Here is a 25,335-nt window from a genome sequence, read left to right as displayed (position 1 = left end):
TCAGGCATGTGATAAGCGTTCTGGCCATGGCTGTGTGCCAGACACTGGGCCCGGCACTGGGGCTGCAGCAGTGAGTGAGGCAGGGAAGGCCCAGCCCTGAGGAGCTTGTGGCGGAGTGAGGAGCAGGGAAGAGATGTGAAAATTCCTGAGCAGAGAAGTGTGTGAAGAAAACAAACAGGGCACAAGGTGTACTGAGTGTGGGTGATGAGGAGGAGCTGGCCTTGTGACTATCCGAGGAAGAGCACAGCAGGCAGAGGAAACAGCAGGGGCAAAAGCCCAGAGACAGGACCGGCTGGAGGGCAGTGAAATAGAGTGCAGAGACCAGAGGTCAGGCCTCATGGGCCATGGTCAGCAGTTTGGAAATTGTGATGAGGATTCTCTGGAACAGTTTTAAACAGTGAGCTGATCATGTTTACATTTTTACAAGCTCACTCAGGGGCAGAGAAGAGGTGGGGAAACCCTGCAGGGGTGAGACACTAGCCAGGTGAGACCCCTTTTCACAGGGACACCCAAAAGGCCTTATTGTCCAGCAGTGCTCAGCAAACACCCTCTGCAAAGCTACTCTGGATGCTTAGGCTAAGTGCTGGGACTATCTCCACCCCGAACCCACCAGTGATTGAGGCCCAGCCCCTGCCTATGGGAGCCCCCAGGCTAAATGGCCTTGGGGATCCAGGCCTACCAACAGCTAATCCCACAGTAGACGTGTGAGGAAGGTGTTGTGAGAAAGCCAAGGAAGAAGCAGAGCTCCCTGGAGGAGGTAGTGTTGAGCTGGGTTTTAAAGGATGAATAGGAGCTTTCCAAGTCCGATCGTAGAGAAAGGGCCCTCCTAGCAGAGGGAACCATGTACAAAGGCACAGAGGTCTGAAAGAGTGTGGAATGTCCTGGAAATACAAACAGGTCTGCAGGACAGGATGGTAGGAGTAAGAGTAGAGGTGGGGGCATTTATTTATCCAGCATTTATTCAACCAACAATTGTTAAGCACATACTGTGTGCCACTGGTTAAGGGAACAAACAAGGTCCCTGCTGTCCTGGAGCTTAGAATTTAGTAAAGGAGAGAACCAGTAAAGGAACAAGCAAGCAAATATGCAAGGAAACTTCAGATAATGGTAAGTCAGATGAAGATGTTCCACCATCATAGTGAGATATAGAGACCTGCAGGAAAGGCACAGGAATCTGAGTTGGTCAAGGAAGGCCTGTCTGAAAAGTGCATTTGACCTAAAATCAGAACAATGAGAAGAAAAGTATTCCAGGCAGAGAGACAGCAAATGCAAAGTCCCCAGTGTCTCACTGAGAGACCATGGAATGCCCCAAATGACCTCTTAGAACATAGGGCCACATGAGAGTTCAATAAATTGTTACGGCCCTGTGGCCCTGGTCCTGCCCTCTGGGATGAAGTGATTGACAGACAGAGCATCCTTGGGGGCAGTGGCCAGGTAAGTCCTCTGGGTGTGTGGAAGCCCAGGGCAGGCATGGGCCTGAGAGGATGGGAACTTCAGACAGTTTGGAGAAGAGGGAAGAGGGGAGGATGCTGGCAGGAGGCTGGAGAGAGAATGTTCAGAATCACTAGCCTGACAGCATCACAAACCAGCCAAGGAGGAGGGCACAGGTGCAGAGAGACTCTGGAAAAGACACAATGGGCAGAGATGGGTGGGAAGCCAACCAGCCAGCCTGGAGTGAGTCATAGGGTGGCTGCATCTAGGAGCAGGGGCAGGAGGGCCCAGAGGGAACAGAGGTGCCAAAAATAAGACAGTGCTGAAGGCAGAGGATGGGAGCAGGAGATTTCAGGAGGATATTTCAGTTGGCTGTGTATGCCAACTCTGTCAAGAAGCCTCCAAACTTGGAGAGGCCAGGATGTCTCCAGGGAGGCCAGAAGTCCCAAGAGACCAAGAGATCCTACAGGAGAGCTGAGGCCTGCAGGCCCTTGGAGACTCGGAAGACAGCTCACCCCTTAGTGGGGAAGGACAAGGGTACTGAGGACAGACAGAAGGCATTCCAGGTCTCAGCAGGGATCCCAGTGAGTCCCGTGAAGCCTGGGCTGCTGAGGTCAGCATTGGCCTTGGCAGGATTCCCAGTCATCTCGGAATGGTGGCCTGTGAGCACTGAGATGAGAAAGGGGTGACTGCAAATAGCCACTACAGGCCCTGTGAGCCCAAGTTGAACGAGCGGCTTTGGTCTGAATCTGCTTGGAAGCCTGGGTAGATGGAATAGGCCTGGGGCCTCTGGGTGTCAGGAGACATCAGCCAAGGTCTCCACGATGTCCTTGTGGACAGGAAGGAGAGGGGCATGTAGGAACCTGGAGATCTCGGTGGGTTCTTGCTGGTTCTTGGGTTGCTGGTAATCTGGTGGATGGTTTCTAGTGGCCTTCCCTGGAGCTCTATCCTGTTGCAGTGTGCAAAGTGTTCCCGTCAGTCTCTCAGAGCCCACAAGCGCAGGGGGGTGGCAAAAAGAAAGCAACTGTCAGGATCCAGAAAGATGATCACAGGATGCAGGATGAACCAGATGGAAGAAAGTGAAGCTCCATGGCGAGCCTGAAGCCCTGGCATCCGAAATCCAATTGCGTGAGAGTCAGCAGGGCAAGGGAGTGTGGCTCAGCTCAAACTCATAGGGAGAAACTGAGAAAGGGGCATAGCTGGCTCCATACAAAGCAGTATAATTGGAAAGAGAATTCTGTAACAGTGGGGACCATTATCGGACAAAAGAGGCTGCCTGTAAGATAGTGAGTTCCCCGTCACTGACTGTCTATGAGCAGGACATAGACAGGCTGTGGGTGGGGACTGTTGGAGAGTGACCCACTAAGTGGGTACTGCATTCAGCAACCCCCAGCCCTGAGAGTACATTCACCATGCCCTGTCTCCCACTCTGCCTCAACTGCTGCTCCACCTTGTCTTGCTCCCTTCAATCTGCCTCTGCTGAGGCTGTCCTCTCTTCCTAGTCTTGTTTCTTCGTCTTTGCCCACTTAACTTTTTCCCATCTGCTCAAGCCCCACCTCCTCCATGAAGGCTTCCCTGACCACCATTGCCCTGTGGCAGTCAACCCCTGAGCACCTGGGACCCACCTTTAACCTGTGACACTCCACTTCGTGCTTGGCCCAAACAGACAGCCCCGTCATGGTGACTGAGTTTTGCACTGCACAAACCATCTCAAATAAAATGAAGAACAAAATTCATAGACCATCCCACTACCCAATCAGATCTCACTGGTCACACTTTTATAGGCTCTGCTGTCCTTGGCCACATGCAGATACACGACACTACCAGGATGTGTTTCTGCATCAATCCTCTTGCCCACACAGGCCTGGGCAGCCGGGAGCTCTAAGCTGGAAGCTCTCAGGAGGTTGTGCCCAGCTCACCCCTGGGCCCTGCAGACCTTAGGCTCTGTCCTCCAGAGTGAGTGGGGAGAAGCTGTGCAGAGTGGTAGAGCAGAGCGTCAGGATGAGCTGAACAGGACCTGAGCTCTCAAGTGAACTTGCTATGTGGCCTCGGGCACATGGCTTTACTTCTTTGAGCTCATTTCCCTGGGAGGACAATAAGAATGTCGTTCATGATATGATGTAAGTGGATCCCCTAGCACAGTGCTGCACAGGGTGGCTCAAGAGGAGTTGGTCCCCTTCCCTGTTCCTTGGGTGGGGCCTGGACTTGGGGGTGAAACAGACTGAGTTCCAGTCCCAACTCTACTCCTCCTTAGCCAGGGACTTCCAACGAGCTTCTCCCACTTCTGATTATGGCCCCAGCTCATGAGGTTGTGTTGAAATCTGGAACCTCCAGAAATGTCCATTTCCCCCTCTCATCCTTCATCTCAAATATCTCGCCTTTCCCACCTCTCTGGGCTACCCATTTCCTCTCCATCATCCAACTCCTCCCTGCCTTCAGCCTGCAGTAGCCTGCCTCCCCCAGGGGGTGTTCCTTGATTAGTTTCTTCCCCGGTGTTCCGAACTCCCTGCATAACAGCCATATGAATGCTCATTTTTGTGCACAACCAGCCACCATGGGCCCTTTACATGGGCAGGGAGGCCTTGCTGGGCCTTCCAGTCTGATGATCCTTGGCGAACAACACAGAGGGACCAGGCTGGGGACACTTGTAGGGTCCTTATGGTGGTTGAGAAAGCCATAGTGTCATCTCATGCACTGGTTCAACTTAGAAGAGGGCAGAAAACACTCAGTTCTGGTCAGTTGGTCCAATCATGCTTGGCCCGTGACCCTGGACAGGTCCCTTCGCCTCTCTGAGCCTCTGTGTCTGTGTCAGTGCAATGGCCCCACCAGGGGCCCCCACTGCCTACCCCACAGGGCTGTTGTGGGGACCCCAGGCATGCACACATGTGACTGTCCTTTGCAGACAAACCCTGCAGGTGTGAGGTGCTATATGGTGTAGAAGGAACGTGGCATTTGGAGGCAGAACACCCAGGTTCCAGCCCTCCAACTGCTCCCACTGTGGCCTCTGCCCCTCAGAACCTCAGTTTCCCCATCTGACAAATGAGGGCAGACCAGCCTTCAGAAAGACTCAAATGACCTCAACACTCAGGGCACCAAGGAAATCACCAAAACTAGGCAGGTTTCCCCCTACCTTCCTATCCCCCAAGGACAGACAGGCAGACACGAGCCCGTGTCTGGTGTATCTTCAGATGGCACAGAGTAAAAATGTTCAGAAATTGCAAACTCATATGTCTGCAGGGCCAGGGCCAGGTAGGGAGAGCACAGGTGCCAAACCCAGACCACAGCTGCTTCCCATTGCTGCCTGCAGAAGTGCCAGCCCAATCTGACCTCAGTGCTCGCTTTACAAGAGGAGCCAGAAATCCAGATTTCCCTGTACAAGCTCTCGATGTTTAAGTATTAGCAAGAAATTCCCATTTTTTAAAGTCCCTATGGGTCAAGCCACATATGGGTGGGACCTAGAGTGCAAATTCTGACCTAGGCCTGTTTTTTAGCTTTGTATTTTAAGATAATTTCAAACTTTCAGAAAAGTTGCAAGGATGGTACAAAGAATATGGGCATGCCCTAAACTCTGATTTGGCTGTTGCTAACCTTTTGCCCTCTTTGCTCTCCGACAAATCTCATTCTCCCCCTCATCATGCAGATGTGATGGCCTTCTCCCGCTAGACACTGCAGGTGTATCTCCCAAGAGCAAGGGTATTCTCATGCATAACCACAACAAGCCATCAATTCAGGAAACCTGACATTGATGCGGTACTGTTACTTGCTGTGCCATCCATATTCACATTCTGCCAATTGTGCCTGCATTCTCCAGGCCAGGATCCTTGTGGGGCCCTGTGTGCCACTTGGATATCCTGCCTCTTTGGTCTCCTTTCACGTGGAGCAGCGCCTCATCTTTTCATTGTCTTCCTGGAAAGCCAGTGTTTTTTAAACCCTCCCAGGTCATGAACTTCCATGAGAGTTCCACTAAAGCAGTGATCCCAGATGCCCAAACTCCTGATCTTGCAGCATTTCAGGGGATTCGATGATCCCTAGAGAACCCTGGTCCTATCCCAATTTGCAGCTGGGGAAACTGAGGCCCAGATCAGAAGTGTAAGGCCCCACAGAGCTCAGGGGCAGGGCGGGAGCCAGACCCCAGTTCTGGGCTCTTCCTGTAGCCCCCATGCAGAAGCCTGCCTCCAAAGACTGAATGGACTTTATTTCCCACTAGTGTGGCCTTTTTGAAGCCTCTTGTAGTAACTTCCACTGGGAAATGCAGTACTAGACTAGATGCCATCAATGTGGCAGTGGAAGGGGCTAGAGCCAGGGGGCCAGGATGGCGGGGTTGTCTTCAAAAAACAGCAAGGCCTGGCTCCAGCAGGCCCAATGGCTCAACCCCTGCAAGACCCCGACATACCCTCCCCCCTTACCCCTGCCAGCCAGAGCACTAACAGCATGAGGTCATGCAGGACATCGGTAAACCCTCTTGGGACTGTGCCCACATCCCAGTGCCTGCTGCCCACCCCACCAAGCAGAAGGCCAGGCATGGGAGAGCCGGACCTGCCACCACTGCCACCGCCTCCAGGGAGCCTAGGACGACACCGTGACTGCAGAAGGCCCAGTATGCTACTCGGCCCGCACTCTCTCCATTACACTACCCTGCCTCTTCTCCATGAGAGGCAGCGGGGTGTAGTGGATAGAGCACGGGTTCAAGTCCCGGCTCTGCCACTCACAGCTGTGTGACCCTGGGCCATCACTCAAGCTCTCTGAGCCAGAAAGTGGTGGGCAGAGGGGCTGGGGATTGAACTTGCGCCAAAACCTACCTCACAGGGCTGTTGTGAGGAGGACGCTTTGCCTACTGCCTCGTGCTCTGTGAGCGTGTGTTATTAACTGCATTAATAATAATAATAATGGAAGAACTGTGTCTGGGCTGGGAATCATATTGGCTTTGTTTGGTGCTTGTGCCTGGAGGCAGATAGTATCCCCCAGAAATGGCCTCTATCCCTTCTTCACAGCCTCTCCCCACTGAAGGAACCCTTTTAGAAGAGATGACCTCTCCCCTCTCCCTGTCCAGAAAGAGGCCTGGAAGGCCACACCCAGGAGATCAAGGAACCCTAGGTCCAGCCCCTACTGTCCTACATCCTCTCTAACTTCAGTCATTCACCTTCTCTGGGCTCAGAAACCCCATTTTGCAAAAGGAGGCTTCCCAGTTCTGCTACCTACGGCTCAGCATATCCCACGAGCCACCACAGAAGGCTTTGGCTCCAAGACTGCCACCATCTGGACCAGCTCAGAGCTGGTCCTGCTGTTCAGGACAGGCCCAAGGCCAGGATGGGCTTTGAGCCTGCAGCTGGGAAGGTCGTGGCCACTCTGCTGCCAGGTCAGAGACCAAGGAACATCCCCTCCACAGGACCAGGACAGGGACAGAAGCTTGGGCAGGACGGGACAGACAGTCCCATCCACGGAAACCACAGTGTTCCCTGAGCCTGGGCTCCCTTTTCCTCCCACCCATGGGATGGCTGGTAGCTCCCCACCGCTCTCCGACCCCCCTCTCTCTCGCTCCTCAGGGCTGCTCCAGGCAGCTCTCCCACCAACTTTGTCCCCAAGGTGGAAAGAGCACAAGATTGGAGCCACAGACCAGCTCCCATCCCAGCTCTGCCTTCCTGGGCTGAATACAGAGATGACCCCCTGAGCTGCTGCCCTGTCTGTGAAATAGGGTGAGGCTGACCACCTCACAGACTCTGGCAGCTGAACGAAAGTGGCTCAGATGGAACTTGACACATCATGAATGCTCAGAAGATATTCTCTTCCTTCCTCCCCCTCCACCCAAAAATACTCTCAGTGGCTCCCTATTGAGCACCAAGCAAAGACTCTGCTCTGTCTCTCTCTGGAAGCTCAGGCACCTTCTCCCTTAGTGGGCGCTGAGCTTTGGCCCGGCCGCCCACCGCCATCATACTGGGCCACCTCCCACTTTTGCCTGGCTGTGTCCCCTCCAGCCCGCCACGTCCTTGGCTTGATTTTGTCTTGCATTGCTGTAGATCTGTGTGCCTATCTGCTCTCCTTGACCCCAGCTAGACTGTGAGCTCCTGGAGGGCAGGGACCACAGGGGGCCCTCCCACAGGCCCAATAGCCTGGCATGGAGTTGACACCCCACCATGTCTGTCCATCAAGTGAAGGACTGTGGAGCTGTCCACCAGAAGGGGGTGCCATCTGGTCATTCTGTCCACACAGGCCTCTGCCGGCCTCTCCACACCCTCTTCTTCCCCAGATGTAGCTGTCTACCCCACCCAGGACATGCCCTGGGCTGTTCTTCCTGGGACAGAGTGTCGAGACACTATCACTGAGATGTGGTGACCTAAGCAGCTCCCACTCTGCAGATGACACAACTGAGGTCCAGAGAGGAAAGGGGCTGGCCCCACGGTCACATAGCAATCAGAATTAGACACCAGGTCCCAAGTGCCCTCTTCTGGGTCTAGGGCTCTCTCTCCACCCCTCCCCATGCTTGTCTTCTGAAGGGCTCCGTGGGCAGTTAGAGGAGGTGGGGGCTACAGAGTGCTGTGCAAGGGACTGTGGTCAGTGAGGTCCCACAAGGCCCTATCAGGGCCTCCATCCCCAAGAGGCTCCCACCTCTGCCCCTACTCAAAGACCCTGTGGTCGTCCTTTTAGAGGTTTAGCCCACTGCCCTTTGACTTGGATGTCTGTTGCTCTACCATTATTTGCTTCTGCCATGGTGTTAAGCATTGTCCTCTGCAGGGGACTTGTGGAGCTGGAGGGGAACAGCCTAGGAAATGCCCCACTCCTTTGGAGTCTTCCCCTGGCAGGAGGGCCTGGGAGAGGAGAGGGCACAGCCCAGTGACGTGTGGGAGGAGCGGGCACAGCTGGGATGAATGTGACCCTTTGCAAAACATAAAGATGATTTATTAGGGATGTCAGTATTCCCAATTATATATGTAATACATACCCACCCTGGAAAGTTCAAAATAGTACAAAAAATTGTGCTGGAGTTGCAACTCCAAACCAGGCTGTGCGGGGGAGGCCCAGAGGACACTCCCACTCAGACGGTGCCTTCAAGAGGCTCATGGTCAGGTGAAGGAGCCAGGCCTGGAAGCACCCCCAGAGGAGACTGCAGGTGATTCAGAGGAGACAGATGAAGTCTCCTAGTGGGAGTCAGGAGAGCCACCCAAGGCAAAGGGCATTCATCCTGTGGAGGAGGTTTTGAGCAAGAGGTGAGGGAAGGGCATTCAGGTGGTCACTGTGAGCAAGGGCCAGGGGGGTGGACACCAAGGCCCAGTGAGTTGTGCACGCTCCAAGGGCAGAGGCCACGAGACAGGACTCAGTGTCCAGGGCCCAAGAAGGCTGAGGTCTCATCCAGGGGGCGCTGACTAAGTGGTTTGGACCTCAGGGAGCCTTCCAAACCCTCAAAGAGGGGAATGGAACTGGGGGGACACAGGTAAGAGCAGAGGCTTGGGGATACTGGAGAACAGAGGGAGAGAGGACTGGGAAATTGTGGATGCCCCATCTCCCCTGCCCTTGCTATTGCTGGGCTCTGGAGGACACCCTGGGGCATCGCCAGGGCTGGGCGGAGAGCGCTCTATGCCTAAGGCCCTCCCTGGCATCCTCCTCCCACCTCCCTGCCTCCGGATGTGGGTGTAGAGCTAGCTGCCAGCTCCCTGCTGCGATGGGAGTGATTAGATTAGAAGGTGATTTGGGGGGTCTGATTATCTTGGGTGGAAATTGGCCCCCTGCATCTTTTTCCATCCTGTCTTGGCTTGGGAGGTGGGGAGCAGCCTCTTGGTTGCCACCTAAGCTGGAGAACCAATGCCTTCATGTCCAACAAACCTTTCTACTGATGTGTCTCAGACCAGAATGTGAGGGCCTTGTCCCCTGGAGGTGAAGTGGAAGGTAACAAAGACAACAGGCTCAGGGACAGCAGACAGTTCAAGTCCAGGCTCTGCCCCTCACCAGCAGAGTGACTTGGCAGGTCACTCCTCCACTCCGAGCCTCAGTTTCCTCCAGTTTAAGGACTAGATGAGATCATTGAGCGTGGAAGGCAGTACATGCCCTGCACACAGTAGGTATTCTACTTACACAGCAGGTCAGCTTGGGTGGCTGTTACTGCTTTCTGTGCCCTGTGAATGCAATGTAGTGTTCCTTCCTCTCCTTTGAAGAGTCTCCGGTGATTCCTACCATGAGACCCCAGTTTCTTATCTGTCTAATGCTAATACATAACAACCTCTCCTCCTGGCACACTAACACGCCAAGCCGGTGCCCATGGAGGCATCTTGTCAGCAAGTTATTATAATAAACAAGGCCCTGTTATTGGGCCTCAGCAGGGTGACAGAGCAGGGTGGGGTGCTCCAGGGTCTGCCTGTGATGAGAAGTTACCAGGCCTGGGCTTCTCAGCCTGGAGCTAATGTCTGAGCTCATTCTGTGGTCCCCACTGTGCCCTGCCAAGAGGAAAAAATAAAAGCACTGTCTTTCTGTCTTGGGAATGGCCAAAGAGCTTGCCATCTGAGAATCTGAGTTCTGCACGCCCCCCTGTGAGCCTTGGTGACTTGGTTTCTGCATCTATGCATGGATAGGCTGACATTTACCTGCCTGAAAGGAATCACTGGAGAGTGTCTGTCTCTCTGTAAAGCCCTTTGAGATCCTGAGATCCTACAGACCAAGAGGCTAGATTGTTGCATGCACACACACACACACACACACACACACAAAGCATGCACACACACACAGGCGCACACACACACAACATTGGGATATCACTCAGATCCTACAAGGAAAGGGACAAGGTGGGTGACGCCACTTAAAAAGTGAAAACAGATTCCTTGCTTAAGGAAAACTCTTTAGGTCCTGACTCAGAACCCCTCAACCCTTATTTTAGATACAATCCTAATGAGTTTCCTGACATAGATTTCAAATCTGAAGCAAACCAAAACACAGCGAGAGATAAGTTATGCTGAAAACAGGAAGAAGTGGCACCCAGTCTCAAGGGGACAGAAAGGAGAACTCTAAAAAGCAGAAGTGAGTCCAAGAAGCAAGGCATGGCATGCCAGAGAGTCACTGTCGTGCCTGTCAAGGCCTCTGTGATACTGTCCAGCCAGGCCAGGGTAGAAATCTTACTCCCCCATCTAAGAAGGTAGTGTGTCCCTCATGGTATACAGCTTTCTACCCAGAGTAGCAAAAAATAAAAACAGGAAAAAAAATGTGTGCCTGGAGAGCCAACCTTCCAGGATCCAGATTCTTCCAGCACCAGTCAAAGGACGAAGGATCAGCAGTGCCGCATTCTCTCACTGCTAGAACTGGGTGGGCATAGCTGCCGTTCACTTCCCAGACTGGGTCCCAGCCATCCTCCTGGGGTCATCTTTGCTTCCCCAGTGAGGCCATGGCTTCAGTGGGCTTTTTTTCCAATTTTTAAAATTATATTAATAGTAAAGTACACATAATATAGAATTTACCATTTTAATCACTTTCAAGTGTACAGTTCAATGGCATTAAGTACATTCACGTTGTTGTGCAACTGTCACCGCCATCCATCCACAGAAGTCTTTTCATCTTCCCAAACTGAAGCTCTGCACCCATTAAACACTAACTTTCATTTCCCTTCCCCAGCCCCTGGCACCCACCATTCTACTTTCTGTCTCTGAAGTTGATGACTCTGGGGACCTCATGCAGGTGGAATCATATGGTATTTATCGTTCTTTTATGGCTGGCTCACTTACTTCAGTGTCCTCAAGATTCATCCATGTTGTCCCTGTTCAAGTTTCTTTCTCTTTAAAGCTGAATAATACTCCATTGAGTGTATAGACCACATTTCTTCCCCCTCTGCAGCTTATCCTCCCTCTGAAGCCCTTGCTTGCTTGCTGTTGGACAAGTTGCTCTCTGAGCCTGCATGGTGGAGAGGCTGCCTGCAAGCAGCAACAAGACTCTCTCATGAAACAAAAGTTGACACTGAAGCCCCAGATATAAAACAAATAGAAGTAGAGCCACACTGACCAAAGGCCTCCTTCACCCCCCAGTAGCCACCCTTCCAGCCCCTGGAAAGAATTTCAGGGCCCTTTGGAACCCAGTTTGAGAAATCTAAAGTTCTAGGAAAGAGATTCTTAACCTTTCTTGCAGCATAGACCCCTGGAGTAGTCTGGTGTCATCATGTGCCACTCCTACTCCAAATAAAGCCTTGAAGTGCATAAAATGAAATGCGTGGGGTCCCGTAAGGTCCCACTGAGATCACAAAGGAAACCAATTATATTGACATAAAGTAGAAAAAAAATGTGCGATATAGTAATGAGTGTACTTTATTAGAACACTGAATAACAAGATCTGACAAGCAGTCACATAACCACTTTATTTATAAAATAGAGATGAGCAACAACAATGCTGCAATAGCTGTAAAGTGATATGAAAAAAATCTGTGATTTTTGTAATGTGTGTAGTGGCATCATGGACACTGATAACACTCCTAGAGTTTGATGTCTACGTCTGTAAGGGTGGGAGAGGAGTGGGGCGAAGGAGACAGAAGGAGGAAGTAACCCTCCAGGGCAGGTAGTAGGTGGTGGGCCTGGAGATGTTTGGGGTACCTGAGAACTGACAGATAGCAGTGTTTCCACCCCAGCACTGTCCTGAGGTGAAAGCATCTTGAAAGGGCCCACCACACACACAGTGTGAATCTTAACCATAGGTGATACCTCATGACCTCAGCAGGCAAAGAGCCAGGAGCTAACTGAGACCACATTTTTTCACTCCTTTGGGGAGAGGGCTTCAGCTGTGCAATGGTAACTTGGCTTTTGTCTCCTTTCCCAGGGACCCACGTGATGGAGGGCTCAGGACGGATGTTGGTGACTGCTGTGGGTGTGAACTCTCAGACTGGCATCATCTTTACCCTGCTGGGGGCAGGTGGTGAAGAGGAAGAGAAGAAAGACAAAAAAGGTAAGCCTAATTCCTTTGCAGACCAGGAGAGGAGCTCTTAAGGCCACATTTTTTTTTGTTTATTTGTTCACTCAACAAAATAGTTATTGAGTGCCTTCTATGTCCACACCCTGTGCTGACAGCCACCTCCTGCATCCTTAAGGCCTGCATGGGCCAGGTAGGCTCTGTCTGTTCCATCTCCAGGTCTTGTCCCAGTCTCTGTCTTGTCCAATCATGTCATGGAGGCCCCTCCTTCCCCTCTGGGACAGGCCAAGGATGCTGACCATGTTGTTGAGTCTCCAGCCTCAAGTGGTAGAAACAGCCAGCATCAATTGGTCCCATCATTACTCCAGTATTGAGTAGAAATCCCCACCCAAGCATATTCCTTCCGATATTGTCAACTCCACTAAGCAGAACTGAAAATCCACCCAGCATAGATTTATCCAAGACATGGGCAGAGGAGATTCTGGGAAAGGCAGCCAGATACATGACTCCAAATCAACCATTATGAGTTTGCTCTCCAGTGCTCCCAGACTTGCCATCTCATCTGAGTTCTAGTTCTTCCTCCTCCTTGAAAATAAGATTCCTTATTCACTGGGGTCCCCTAAATGCAGCAGGCTGACCACCCAAGCTAAAACTGTCTCTCAGAACAGAGGGAGAGATGCTCACACAAAAAGCTCAAGTCTCATCAGGCCAGGCCCAAATCCAAAGGCCCAGACTTCTGGTCCCAGCACAGCTGACTCCTTACCTGTCACCACACTTAATCTCAAAGATAGCCCCCCTTTCACATTTTCAGTCTTTTGTCTCCTTCCTTAAGCTCTAGAGGAGGATCTTGACATTCAGAACTTCTAGAATCCCAGAAGGGAGATGAGAGGACAGATGGCCCCTCCCTGAGTTTTAGGGGCAGCCCTGCTCCCTCCAGCTCTGTGCCAATCAGGCACAGAGCTTAGGCCAAGATTGAAGATTACTTGTTCCTGAAGGCAAAACCCATTTTCTAGGGGATCCCCTAAGATGATGGTGGCCCCTCCAGCAGGAACAATGGAGCTGAGCTGTGTTCTGAGAAATTAGAAGGCTGGAGAGAGTAAAGGGGTGCTGAGGCTGAAACTGAGGAAAGAGTCCTGACCAAGAGTCCCAGAGGACATAAGGAGAGTGTGCACATGCTGGGTTTGAATCTGTGGTCAGGATGGCTGAGCCCTATTCCACAATGACAGCAGTTAGGCAGATCTGAGCAGGTAGACAGGATACAGCAGCCTGTACCCATTGTCTTCGCCTCATTGAGGCTTGGGTGAGGGGAAGGCGCCCCCAGACTCTTCTGTGGGCCAGATCTGTGGTTTTCAAATGCCAGTAGGAAGACAAGCCTCAACTGCCCCAGAAGCACAGTTCAGGGTCCTTCGCTGAGCATTCACCTGCACTCCAGTGAGATGGAGATGTCAGAAAAATAGCCTCATGTGGAAAGAAGATGGTGGAATGTGGAGGGAACGTGGCAGAGGAAGCCTGGGGGAGCAGCCCAGCATCTCAGGCCACCATGAGCAGCATGGCCTCAGCTGGGCCCCCTCTGCCCTCCCATCCCATCACCTCCACTAGGAACATTGCTTAGAGCCCACCACGTGTCCCCATTTCAGGATGACCCTAGGTGTATGGCCATGTGTGTATGCACGTGTGTGTGTGTGTGTGTGTGTGTGTGTGTGCGTGCGCACGCGTGGGCAGATGAGGCTGTGTGCTTCTCCTTCATTAATATGTCTCAAAAATCATCACACAGGTGTGAAGAAGGGGGATGGCCTTCAGCTACCAGGTACAGTAAGACACCCTCAGGGTAGATGGGCTTTTAGAAATAGCAGCAGGCTTTGGTCATTGGACCCTGCCCCTAGACCACCAGCACACAGCTGGAGGAGGCCACATGCCTATGGGTGGCTCCACCCCCCCAGACCCTCCTCTGTGCCCTCGTGTGATGCCAGCCCTGTGGGACAAGCCAACACCCCACTCCACCCTCTTGCCTTTACAGTGTCTCACCCTACTGGCCAATGCCAAGTGGTACCACCACCATCTCTACATCACCCTTAGGCCTGCATACCAGCATGCAAAGCTTGCTCACCATCACAGGACCCCCCTCCCCAGGCCCTGCTCTCCCCACCAGCACCCCCGGGGAGCCCTCACGCAACTGTGTGCTTCACCCAGGGGGACCTCTTCCTGCCCATAGAACACTATTCCCCACCCCCAAGATAGAGCAAAAGGTGTGAATTTAGCCATCTCATATCACTTTTAATTTCTAAATTAAGAAAAATTCACTAGTGCCTTTTCTGTCCCATACACCAAATGCAATATGCTTGATGTCACCTTTTAAATTTGGGGGGCATCTCACATGAGAGTTCCCAAAGCAGTCTGGAATGCCGGTTAAGGAAGGAAGCAGTGGCCTGAATCGAGGGCATGAATCCAGTTAAGTGAAAGTCATCACCATTAGCAAATGTTCTACCAGAACACCCTGATGTATGGAGATGGTGGTCATGGAGAATACTCATTCTGAGTGGTCCATGCCCATGCTGCACTGCCTGGTGAATATTTTTCTGCTCCTGGCCCCCAGTGGGCAGCCAAATCCCCTCATTTCATGGAGCCCTCTCTGCCAGGGGACTCTCTTGACTGGTTGGACTAGCAGGGTCCAGACCTCAGCACAGACCAGCACCATCCCACCTAAATGCCCTGGTCATCCACCATGCTTTATTTGAAAGACCCTCCATGTCTGAGTTTCTCCCCTTGACCTCTGCGGCATCTCTATGGAACATTTCACCCCCATCCCAAATTTGAGTTTCTTGGTTTCCAATAGAGAATTTTTTTTTAAGAATAGAGTCATGTTATCTCCCTGCAAGTTGGTTCATGTCTTTGTTGTTGTTGCTTTTCTCCATTGTGACGCTGCATTTTCCATCCCTCCCACCCCCCTGCAGCAGCAGACGGTGCGGCAGCTTCAAATGCTGCAGATAGTGCGAATGCCAGCCTAGTCAATGGTATGTCTCCCACGGCAAGCTCCTGGTCGTGGTTGGATGGGCGTCTCTCACCCCCACCCCAACTCTGGGCTTTCTTTCCTTGTTCTGGACTGCACAGATCTCGGATGTGCATGGGCCGCTGGGACACTCACCCTCTCAAATGGGGCAGGCGCTTAAGACAGGAGCCACAGCCGGGAAGTCAGCTCTGCACCCTGTCAGCCTCGCAGCTGCCAAAAAGGTGCTGGCTCCTGCCGGGCCATTGACCCCCCATGGAGCCCAGACAAGAGACAAGACTTTAGCTTCAGATTGGCTCCCAAGAAGCAGCATCCCACCTGGCGTGGCCCTCTCCTAAGCGTATTCCTGGCCCTGGCTTTGGGAAGAAGGCCTGGGATCAGGGCTTGGGCTGAAGCTGGCATCTGGGTCCCCAGCAAAGGCTTTACTCCTCGACTCTAAAATTTCCTCGAGGCAAGGGGACCCAGGCCAGGATTCAGCTCCTTGACCTCGTCCTGTAGCATGGCTGAGCCACCAGTAAACAGTTCTTCCTCTTCTCTTTCATGGAGCCAACGGGCAGGGGGTTCGCTTGGGCTCGGGCCTGGTTCTGTCCCTCGGATGTGGACTAGTGTTTCTTGCTGTTGCCTGTGCTGGAGCATTTGTCCTGGGTCTTGGGGTGGAGGGTGGGGGAGAGGGGCTGCCACTGTGTACTGGGGTCTGCATCTTAACCTCCTTACACACAGGCAGGAAGGAATTCCATTCACTCGCCCCAAAGCCTTCAGAAGATTTCGGATTTCTATCCCCTCCTGGTTCCAGAGCAATAGACAAGGCTTCTGTTTACTCAGATACCACCCCTACCCTCAAATTAGGTAACATAATAGTCCCCCAGGCTACTCCTGAACTGCTGAGAGCCATTAGGGCTCCATCATGAAAACATTGCCCCAGAGGAGCCGAGGGCAGGGGAAAATCTTTTTCCCACCGTCTCTGCATACCAGGCACTGGGCTATGGGTTTCTCATCCATTATATCATATCATTCACTCCTCACCACTCCTGCAAAATATGGAGACTTCTTCCCCGCGGCCTCCCATCCCCTGCCCTAGACCTCTGCCCTAGCCACCTGCATTCAAAATGACCAAAGATGGAAGTACCTAGTAGGTGTCGGGGCTGAGTAAGGCACTTCTGTGAGCAGTGCCTTGCCAAGAAGGACTAATTCTGATGTGGATCTATTTCAGGCACAGGAGGAGGAAGGAGGACAGCTTGGGGAGTGGGAGGTGTCATGCTTCAGGGAGGGGTGGCTGAGGGTAACAAGGAAAACCCATGTGGGCAAACCCATGGCTGAGAGAGAAGGAACCTGGAGGGGCACCCACTTCCCCCAGCAGTGAGCCTGCTGAGCTTTGTGAACATACAGACCCCATCCAGGCTGGCCAGTCCCAGATAAAAAGGGCAGTTTCACTTCCAAACTGCAGCGGAAAACCCCAAATATACCAAGAGAAACTGCAGGAAACGTTCATTTCTCTACCACCTATTGTATACCAGGCACTGTTGAAAGCATTGCATGTTCACCATCTCATTTAATCCTCATGACACCCCCATGATACAGGTTTTATCGTCCCCACTTTAAAGATGAGGAGACTGAGGCTCAAGGAGACCAAGACACTAGCCTAAGGTCGCAGAGCTAGAAAGTAGCAGAGCTGGGATTTGAACCCAGAACCCAGACCTGGCTGGCTCTAAAGTGTGTGCTTCTCCTCCTGATCCAGGATTTCCCAATGGAGTGTGCCTTGTAAGTTTCACAACGATGTTAAGAGGTCTTCACCCCAAGGAAAGGATTCTGCGGTCAAAGATGTTTAAGAACCACTGGATTGAATTGGTCTCTTCCTGGTTACAGAATTAGTCCTGGTTACAGGACTGCCCAGAGCCTTGAATATGCTGGTGTGTAGGGGAAAGTTACAGAGTCACACAGAGTTTCCTAGGCTGATTTGACCCATAACATACTCTGGGAAATAATGCTCTAAGCCACTGCTATTCAAAATGTGATCACAGGACCCAAAGCCTGCGCATCACCTGGGAGCTCCTTAGAAATGCAGAATCTCAGGCCCCACCCCAGACCAACTGAAGGAGAATCTGCATTTCAACAGGCTTTCCAGACTGAGAGCAGATTACAAGTGGAGAGGCACAAGGCGGAACCTTGCCGACTGAGAGGGAATTCAGTGTTCTTTCCCCTCCTTCCTCTGAGCCAAATCGCAATGACTTGGATATGGAAAAAAAATTAGGGTGATAATTTTTCCCTTTGCCCCTGCTCCCCCAACCCCCCAACTAAAAGATAGGTGTGGTCCATTCATCTTGGAAGCGTTATGATCGCCATTATTATTTAGTTATTTTTCTTTTATATTTACTAGTGTGTCACTATGTAATACATGACCTGTAATCATAGTTATAATCACATTTAATTATGCATCACGAGGCCGGGCGCAATGACTCACGGCTGTAATCCCAGCACTTTGGGAGACCAAGGTGGGTGGATTGCTTGAGGTCAGGAGTTGGAGACCAGCCCGGGCAACATGGTGAAACTCTGTCTCTACTAAAAATACAAAAAAAAAAAAAAAATTAGCTGGTTATGGTGGTGGGTGCCTGTAATCCCAGCTACCCAGGAGGATGAGACAGGAGAATTGCTTGAACTCAGGAAGCAGAGCTTGCAGTGAGCCGAGATCATGCCACTGCACTCCAGCCTGGGAGACCGAGTGAGACTCTGTCTCAGAAAAGAAAAAAAAATTATACATCATGGGCTGGGCACAGTGGCTCACGCCTGTAATCCCAACACTTTGGGGGGCCAAAGCAAGAGAATCGCTTGAGGTCAGAAGTTTGAGACCAGCCTAGACATCATAGTGAGACTACATCTCTACAAAAAAAAAAAAAAAATTTAATTAACTGGTCATAGTGGCACACATCTATATTCCCAGCAACTCAGGAAACTGAAGTAGGAGGATTGCTTGAGCCCAGGAGTTCAAGGTTGCAGTGAACCAAGATCATGCCTCTGCACTCCAGCCTGGGCAACAATAATAATACATCATTAGTAACTCCCAAAGTTTACACAGTGCTTTCCAGTGTCTTGCATAAACATCACCTTAGTTGACATCAGCCCATTTCACAGAGGAGAAAACAGAGGCACAGAGAAGTGGTACTTACCAAGTCTCCCAGCTAGTGGTCTGTCTCCCCAGAACTTGTGTATCAGGTCAGCTAACCAGGAATCTTCCCAATCCATGCACTTCACACCCATGCCCCTTATGACACACAGAGAGAATAGACACATTTGGAAAAGCTGCATCTGATTCCAGACACAGAGAAGGGCCTCTGAGACCCCACCTGAGGGCCCCATCTTGGACCCCATTCCTAGCTCTCCTGAAATATAGCCCATCTCCAGATCCCACATGGGGCCAAAGCTGGCTGTTCCAACATAGTTCAGGGCCAGGCAAACACCAGTTTGGCCAGGAGAGCCCCAAATAAGTCCCTCGCTTCTGAGAAACCAGGCCATCTGTGCCTCAGCACTCCCAGAACATCCTTCCCTTCCTCCAGCATATGCACTGGTGATTATTTTTCTGACCACGTGTTCACTATGGAAATAAAAGAGGAAATTGCTAGCTGGGCTTAATGAGTGCACACACTGGCTATTGCATCTGATAATATGCAATGCACATAAAGGCCCCTTTGAGCCTTCTAAAACCAACTATTGAAGTGGAGTCCCCTGGTGCCCCTGAGCCCAGTCAGTAAAATTATTTTAGAAAATAAAAATAATTGTTGTCATTCATTCCTGCTTACTCTAAAAAGCTTTTTTCTCTTGTGTTTTTTAATCCAGCAGCAAGAATTTTACAATAGAGACACAGAGGGTCTTTCACTTTAAAGCCCAGGGTGGGCAACTGATCCTTTGCCATGGGAGGCCATAGGGACAGCTCTGCACTTGCCCTTGGACAGACAGTGCTGGGTGAGGTTTGGGGAAGCCACTTCTCCCCTCTGAGTCACCCAGAAAGTGGGCACAGTGACAGTGATGAACTAATCTGCAGCCATGGGGTTATTCCGAGGATGCTCCTAAATGCAAGCTGTCTCTGAACTTCCCTTGGCCTCAGTTTCCCCATCTATAAAATGAGAGTGATGAAAATCCCTCCTGCCCCACCTTGCAGGGATACTGGGAAGACTGACAAGAGATGACACTTGCAAAAGCCCTTTGAAACTGCAAAAGGCTGAACCGTGCAAGTGGTTGTTATGAAGGTAACTGGGGCACTCTGGGAGGTGAATGTCTCATCCTGTTTTATGAAAGTGGAAGTTGATGAGGTTGGGAGATATAAAGCCAGCAGCTAGTTGGTGGCGAAATGAAGACTTCAGGAACCCTGTCCTAGCAGTGCCACCTCAACTTCCCTCCCCTGGGCTCAGTGGGGCTGAGGGGTGTCCATGGTCTCCCCGACGGCAACTTCTGGAGAAGCAATGGCAGGATGGAAGTAGGCACGCACTTTGGGGCCAGCTCTCCATTTACCCACTGAGACTGAAGCAGCTCATCTCCCTCTCTGAGCCTCAATTTCTCATCTGTAAATGGGTATAATACAAGCACACCCTTCGTAGGTGAGGCTGTAGTGAGGATTAGATGGAATCTCGGAGCTTATGTGTATGCCCAGCACATGGCGGGTTGTCCTGGAATGTGAGCTGGGAGAATCACCGTTGCAGCCATCATCCATGGGTGGCCAAACTTCTCAGACCCATCACGAGGGGGCAAGGCCTGTAGGCAGAGCAGGCAGAGCTCCGGGTGAGTGTGCAGGCCCAGTGGATGGGATGAGAGGGTGCTGGTGAAAGCAGGTGTGCTAAGCAAGACACAGAGGCCTCCAGTGCCCACACTGCACACCCAGCCCACAAGCTCCTGGCCAAGGCTGGAGTGGGGTCCTCCCAGGCAGCTCTGATGAGTGAGGGGGCTCCAGATGCAGCACCAGCCCTGATATGGAAGGGGGTGCCCACTGATACTACTTAGCCTGCTGCTTTAGCCTGAGCCATACCCCTACCAAGAGGTCAGCACCCCCACTGGGGACCAGGGCACTTCACCAAGAACCCGGCCACACCTGGGGTCCCTCGTATACCATCATGGGGACCCCTGCTCATTCTTTGCTCTGGTCACTCTCAGGGGCATTGGGCAAGGGGTCATCCCTGGGTGGCTTCACACTCTTCAGAAGGAGAAGGAGAAAGATCATCCCTCTTGAAGCCCAAAACTAAGGAACACACTGACTTCAGTGCCTTGTCCAAACTCCTCTCCATTCTAGAAACACTGTCCTCTCTCTCTCTCTCTCTCTCTCTCTCTCTCTCTCTCTCTGTCTCTCTCTCTCCCCCCACTCTCTCTCTCTCTCCCTCCCTCTCTTGTCTGCATGTTTTCTTTTATGGGAAAATGAAAAGGATGTAACTGAACAAGGTTCCCTTGGCCTTCGCTCAACCCAGAAAACACCAAATCAGTCACAAAAGGCTTGCTGTGGGGGCCTGAGTGCTTCTCTGCGCCTCCTCCAGCAGACTCTAGTCCCCTGCACCCTCTGATACTGCCCTTTGATCTGTAACACACTAAGGGCCAAAAGTATTCCAGCAGAAACCTCCCTCCTGAGTCCCCTAGAGGATCAGGAGTTGCCCAGCTGGCAAGCCCCACAGCTAAGGCTGTGGCCAGGCCTGCTCCTGCTTCAGGGCCCTCCCCAGCCCGCATCCCCACACAAAGGGATGCAGTCAGCACCGCCCTCCCTCCATCTGTGACATTAATGTCCGTGGCCTGTTGCGTCTTCGTGATGACCGACCATGTCTTGTCTGTTCTCTGTTGTCTGTTAAAATTCTTTGTCGTGTAGGTAAAATGCAGGATGGCAATGTGGACGCCAGCCAGAGCAAAGGTAACCCTTTTGTATTAACCAGCATTTGTGGTCCCTGAGGCCCCTCCCCACCGGCTCTCAGAGTCACACCAGAGACAGGGACTGGCGGGGACCAGAGGCAGACACATCCACTCCTACAGGTGTCTGAGGACGTTGGGGGTGTAGCTGTGATTCTCATGGTGCTAGGCCAAATAAAGAGGTGTCCACCGGTGAGGAGGGGGACACCCATGGGCCAGCATCTCCCTGGCCTTTGAACTCTGCTGACCATTCAGCAGAAGATTTTGAAATCTTTAAAGGTTGAGGGGTAGGGAGTTTGGCTCAGTCTCTGTCCAAAAGGATCACGGGCCCTCCAGTCCACCCTGCATGAAGAGGCCGTGCCAACTGGGATAGTGACTTGGCTCCCATGGCCGCCCTGTTTCACAGGTTAAGTCTCCTTTTTTGTCCCTCCTGTCTAGTGGCTACTTAATATCCCACAACAGGTCCCAAGGACCAGCTGAGTAGAGCCCAAGCCTATCTTGTCAGAATGTGGGAAAGGACAAGGGACCACCTGGGGTAGGACCCACGGGCTTGTTCAGGCCGAGAGGGGGATCCAGGGTAACAGCATCAGTCCCTGCTGTCTCCCAGATTCCAGGTCTGAGGCAGTCAGTGCCACTGGGATCCATAGCTCCAGCTGGAAGAGGCGGGCGCCCCATCACAGGACTTCTGCACCAGTCATGCGGGGCTCACTTTGGGCAGTCAGCACCTCCCCTGGGCAGGCAGGGGTGGGCACCAGTGTCTCCACCCTGTGGGCTGACCTGCATGTGTGTGTCTATGTGTCTGTGTGTGTGCACGTGCGTGATCTGCCCCCTGCAGCCAAACAGCAGGACGGGGCAGCCGCCATGGAGATGCAGCCCCTCAAGAGTGCTGAGGGCGGCGACGCTGACGACAGGAAGAAGGCCAGCATGCACAAGAAGGAGAAGTCCGTGCTCCAGGGCAAGCTCACCAAGCTGGCTGTGCAGATCGGGAAGGCAGGTGAGTGCAGCAGGTGGGAGGCAGGGGACAGGGCTCACAGGGGGACCCCAGGCAGAGCCCTGCCCCAAGTTCACTCTCAGTTACCTCATCTGCGAAGTGGGGGGCTTGAATGAGTGCCTGAAGCCCACCCTTCTCTACCACAGCACCCAGTTTGAGTCCTGTGTACAGTAGGCACTCCATTAGCACTCAGTGATACAGAAGAGTGAAGCTCAAAGCCCAAGCTCTGGTAGCAGATGGCCTGCATTCTTGTCCAGCAACAGCTGTGAAAACTTAGGAAAGTAACTTCTCTTAGCTCTGGGCCTCCGTATCCTCATCTGTAAAATGAGGATAATAGCTGTCCCCACTTCACAGATTGCTGTGGAAGTTAAAGGAGACTGCATACAAGGTGTTAGCACTTGGCAGGTGCAGCAGCTGGAGAGGGGCAGGGCCTGAAGTTCCAAGCAACAAGCAACACGGACTTTGTCCTGAGGACAGTGGGAGCCATGGAAGAGACTTGAGCAGAGGAAGACAGGAATGGGTTTGGGCTTATCATGACCACCCTGGCCACAGTGCAGAGGAAAAACTGAAGAGGTTGAGGGACAGTGCCAGGAGCCCAGGGAGAAGCCCATGGTCTGAGCCCCAACACAACAAACTGAGCATCCCAACTAAAGTGGTAACTACAGGTGATGGCTGGTGAGAGCCCCACTGGCCCAGGTGCAAAGTGAGCCCCCGACCCGCTGGCGTGGCCTAGGCTTCCCCTCCTGGGTAAGGAGGTAGCAAACACCAAGGCCTTCCCACCTGGCTGCTCGATCCTTTGTGGCTGTCTCCCCAGCTCTAATTATAGATACCACCGCGTGGGGAAGAGAAGCAGATTACAGGCTTGGCTGTCTATATTTAAACTTGGGGGCCTGGTGACAGCTCCTGGCTGCTGGGAGCTTGGCTTCCCACCCCTTCAACTGTCAGACAGGGATGGAGCCGGCTCTGAGGCTCTGCAGCTGGAGGTGGGGGTGGAGAGCTTTGGGCTCAGGGATTTCCTCTATCCTCTATCCCACCATCGCCACCGCCACAGGCAGAAGACTCCATGGAAACATGGCACTGACAGGGCCAGGAACTAAGCGATGAGAACACCCCGTGGCCTTCAAAGTCCTCACTCCTCTCCCTCCTGCACCTCAGCCCTACCAAGAATGGAGTTCACAGTCAAGCACTCCTGGGTTCACAGCCCATCTCTGCCTCTCTCTTGGGCTGAATTCCCTGAGATGAGTAAGCAGGAGATCTATTGACAGGGTGCTCTCAGGTGAGACCTGCAAGGGGCACAGGTCCAGGCCAGGGAAGAAGCCAGGGGCAGCTGAGATTTCCAGAGAACTCCCAGCCTCTCCCGATCCCTTGGGAGCTCTGGAGCAACCCAAATCCATCCCTGCCCTCCTCTGCTCAAACCTCCTCCGTGACTCACTGTCCTCAGGATGAAGTCCATGCTGCCCAGAACTCTAGGGTCTGTCCTACCTCAAAGCAGATGGCTGGGCTTTGGGACTAACACATCAGCCACTGGATGTTGGCCATCAGGTTGAGATGGGAGTGCATTCCCAGGCCCTTCCCGACAAGGGGACCCAGTCACCTTAGCAGGCTCCTCCTCTCTCAGAGGCTGTGGGTATGAGCAGTCTCCACAGCACCTGCAGTAGCACCTGTAGCAGATAGGGGATGGGCATGCTAAACTAGCAAGAGGAACCCCCAGGGGATCAGGATGGGTCCCCAGCTGCGTTCCTACAGTTACAGCATTTTTCTCACCTGTGGCTGCCAGCAAGTCACTTCCCCTCTCTGAGCCTCAGTTTCTTCATCTGAAAAATAGCTACCTGCTGTTTCCTCTACCTGGAATGTTCTTCCCTAGGTCACCATGCAACTGGTGTCTGCTCAAATATCACCTCCTCCCTGGCCACCCTAGCTAAAGTAACCACTCCCTACCTCCCCCAAACCATGTCACTTTCTACCACATCATCCTGGCCTTTTTCTTCACAGTATGTAGCCGTATCTGAAATTGTCTTGTTCATGTATTTGTTTTTTTGTTTCTTGTCTTCCTCCTCCTCTAGCATGTCTGCTCTCAAGGGCAGGAACTCTTATCTTCTTTACTGCTATGTCCTTAGTTCCCAAACTAGGAACTAAGATGTGCCTGGCATATCATAGGTGCTCAAAAGGTATTTGTCGAATAAATGAATAAATAAATAATAACAACTTTACATCATTATTGTGTGAAAACTCTATGCAAACCATTCCTCATTTATTCACACAGTCACTTGGCACACATCTCTTGAGCACCTACTATGTGTTGAGTACTATGCTGGGCACTTTGCATGCATTACCACATTTGAGCCTTACAAAATCCTAGGGAGGAAATATTCATCCCCATTATACAGAGCAGGAGACTGAGGCTCGGTGAGGATCAAGGTCTCAAGAACTTGCCACAGGTCACAAAGCAAGGAGTGGCGGAGCTGGGAGATGAGCTGGGGTCAGCCTGACCCAGAGCTCTTTCAACCAAAGGTTTGGTCCACACCACCCACGGTCTCCACTTCCTGGAATCCCTCGAGCATGTGTCCCTCACATTGCAGGCTTGGTGATGTCAGCAATCACAGTGATCATCTTGGTTCTCTACTTCACTGTGGACACCTTCGTGGTCAACAAGAAGCCGTGGCTGCCTGAGTGCACGCCTGTCTACGTGCAGTACTTTGTCAAGTTCTTCATCATTGGCGTGACAGTGCTGGTGGTCGCCGTGCCCGAGGGTCTCCCTCTGGCCGTCACCATCTCATTGGCCTACTCAGTGAAGGTAAGAGGGGAGGAGAGCAGGACCAGCCGACTGATGCAGCTGCAGCCGAGGGCCTGCGGGATCATTGGGACGGGTGCTGGGGTTGGGAGATGAACGAAGAAGCCCATAGACCCCCTGGGAGCTCAAAAGAATGTATGCAGGACCCCAAAACTCTGACGCTTTCATAGAGTCCAGGGGCCTGTGGCAAACCAGAGAGCCATACCCTGGCTGAAGAGGCAGCCATTATTCAGCCCAGCCACATGCCGTCTTGCATGGATGCAGACCCAGCATTGCCACATTGTCACCTTTTTCCAAGAGAAGCCAGAAATCTGGACTTAATGTATTAACTCTCGCAATTTTTAGACATTGATAATCAACTCAAAAATTTTTTTTAAATAA

General features: G+C 52.2%; 1 protein-coding gene across 12 annotated transcripts in view; it reads left to right on the top strand.

Annotated features, from left to right (window-relative positions):
• Positions 1 to 25,335, top strand: part of ATP2B2 (ATPase plasma membrane Ca2+ transporting 2) — a 384,948-nt gene that overhangs the window by 305,467 nt on the left and 54,146 nt on the right. For 6 of the 12 annotated variants that reach the window (XM_033210661.1, XM_033210660.1, XM_033210672.1 and 3 more), the window contains 6 exons: positions 12,208 to 12,333; positions 14,072 to 14,104; positions 15,249 to 15,308; positions 21,135 to 21,176; positions 22,008 to 22,166; positions 24,743 to 24,957. In XM_033210661.1, the coding sequence (XP_033066552.1) occupies positions 12,208 to 12,333; positions 14,072 to 14,104; positions 15,249 to 15,308; positions 21,135 to 21,176; positions 22,008 to 22,166; positions 24,743 to 24,957 (635 nt within the window). The remainder of the gene's footprint in view (positions 1 to 12,207; positions 12,334 to 14,071; positions 14,105 to 15,248; positions 15,309 to 21,134; positions 21,177 to 22,007; positions 22,167 to 24,742; positions 24,958 to 25,335) is intronic. The other 6 variants (XM_033210668.1, XM_033210666.1, XM_033210670.1 and 3 more) reach the window with 2 other exon arrangements.

Source organism: Trachypithecus francoisi, unplaced genomic scaffold (assembly GCF_009764315.1).
Source record: "Trachypithecus francoisi isolate TF-2019V2 unplaced genomic scaffold, Tfra_2.0 Lachesis_group0, whole genome shotgun sequence".
In the NCBI taxonomy this organism is placed as follows: Eukaryota; Metazoa; Chordata; class Mammalia; order Primates; family Cercopithecidae; genus Trachypithecus; species Trachypithecus francoisi.
The sequence above is the reverse complement of the archived record's forward strand: the minus strand, read 5'-3'. Positions and strand labels throughout refer to the sequence as shown.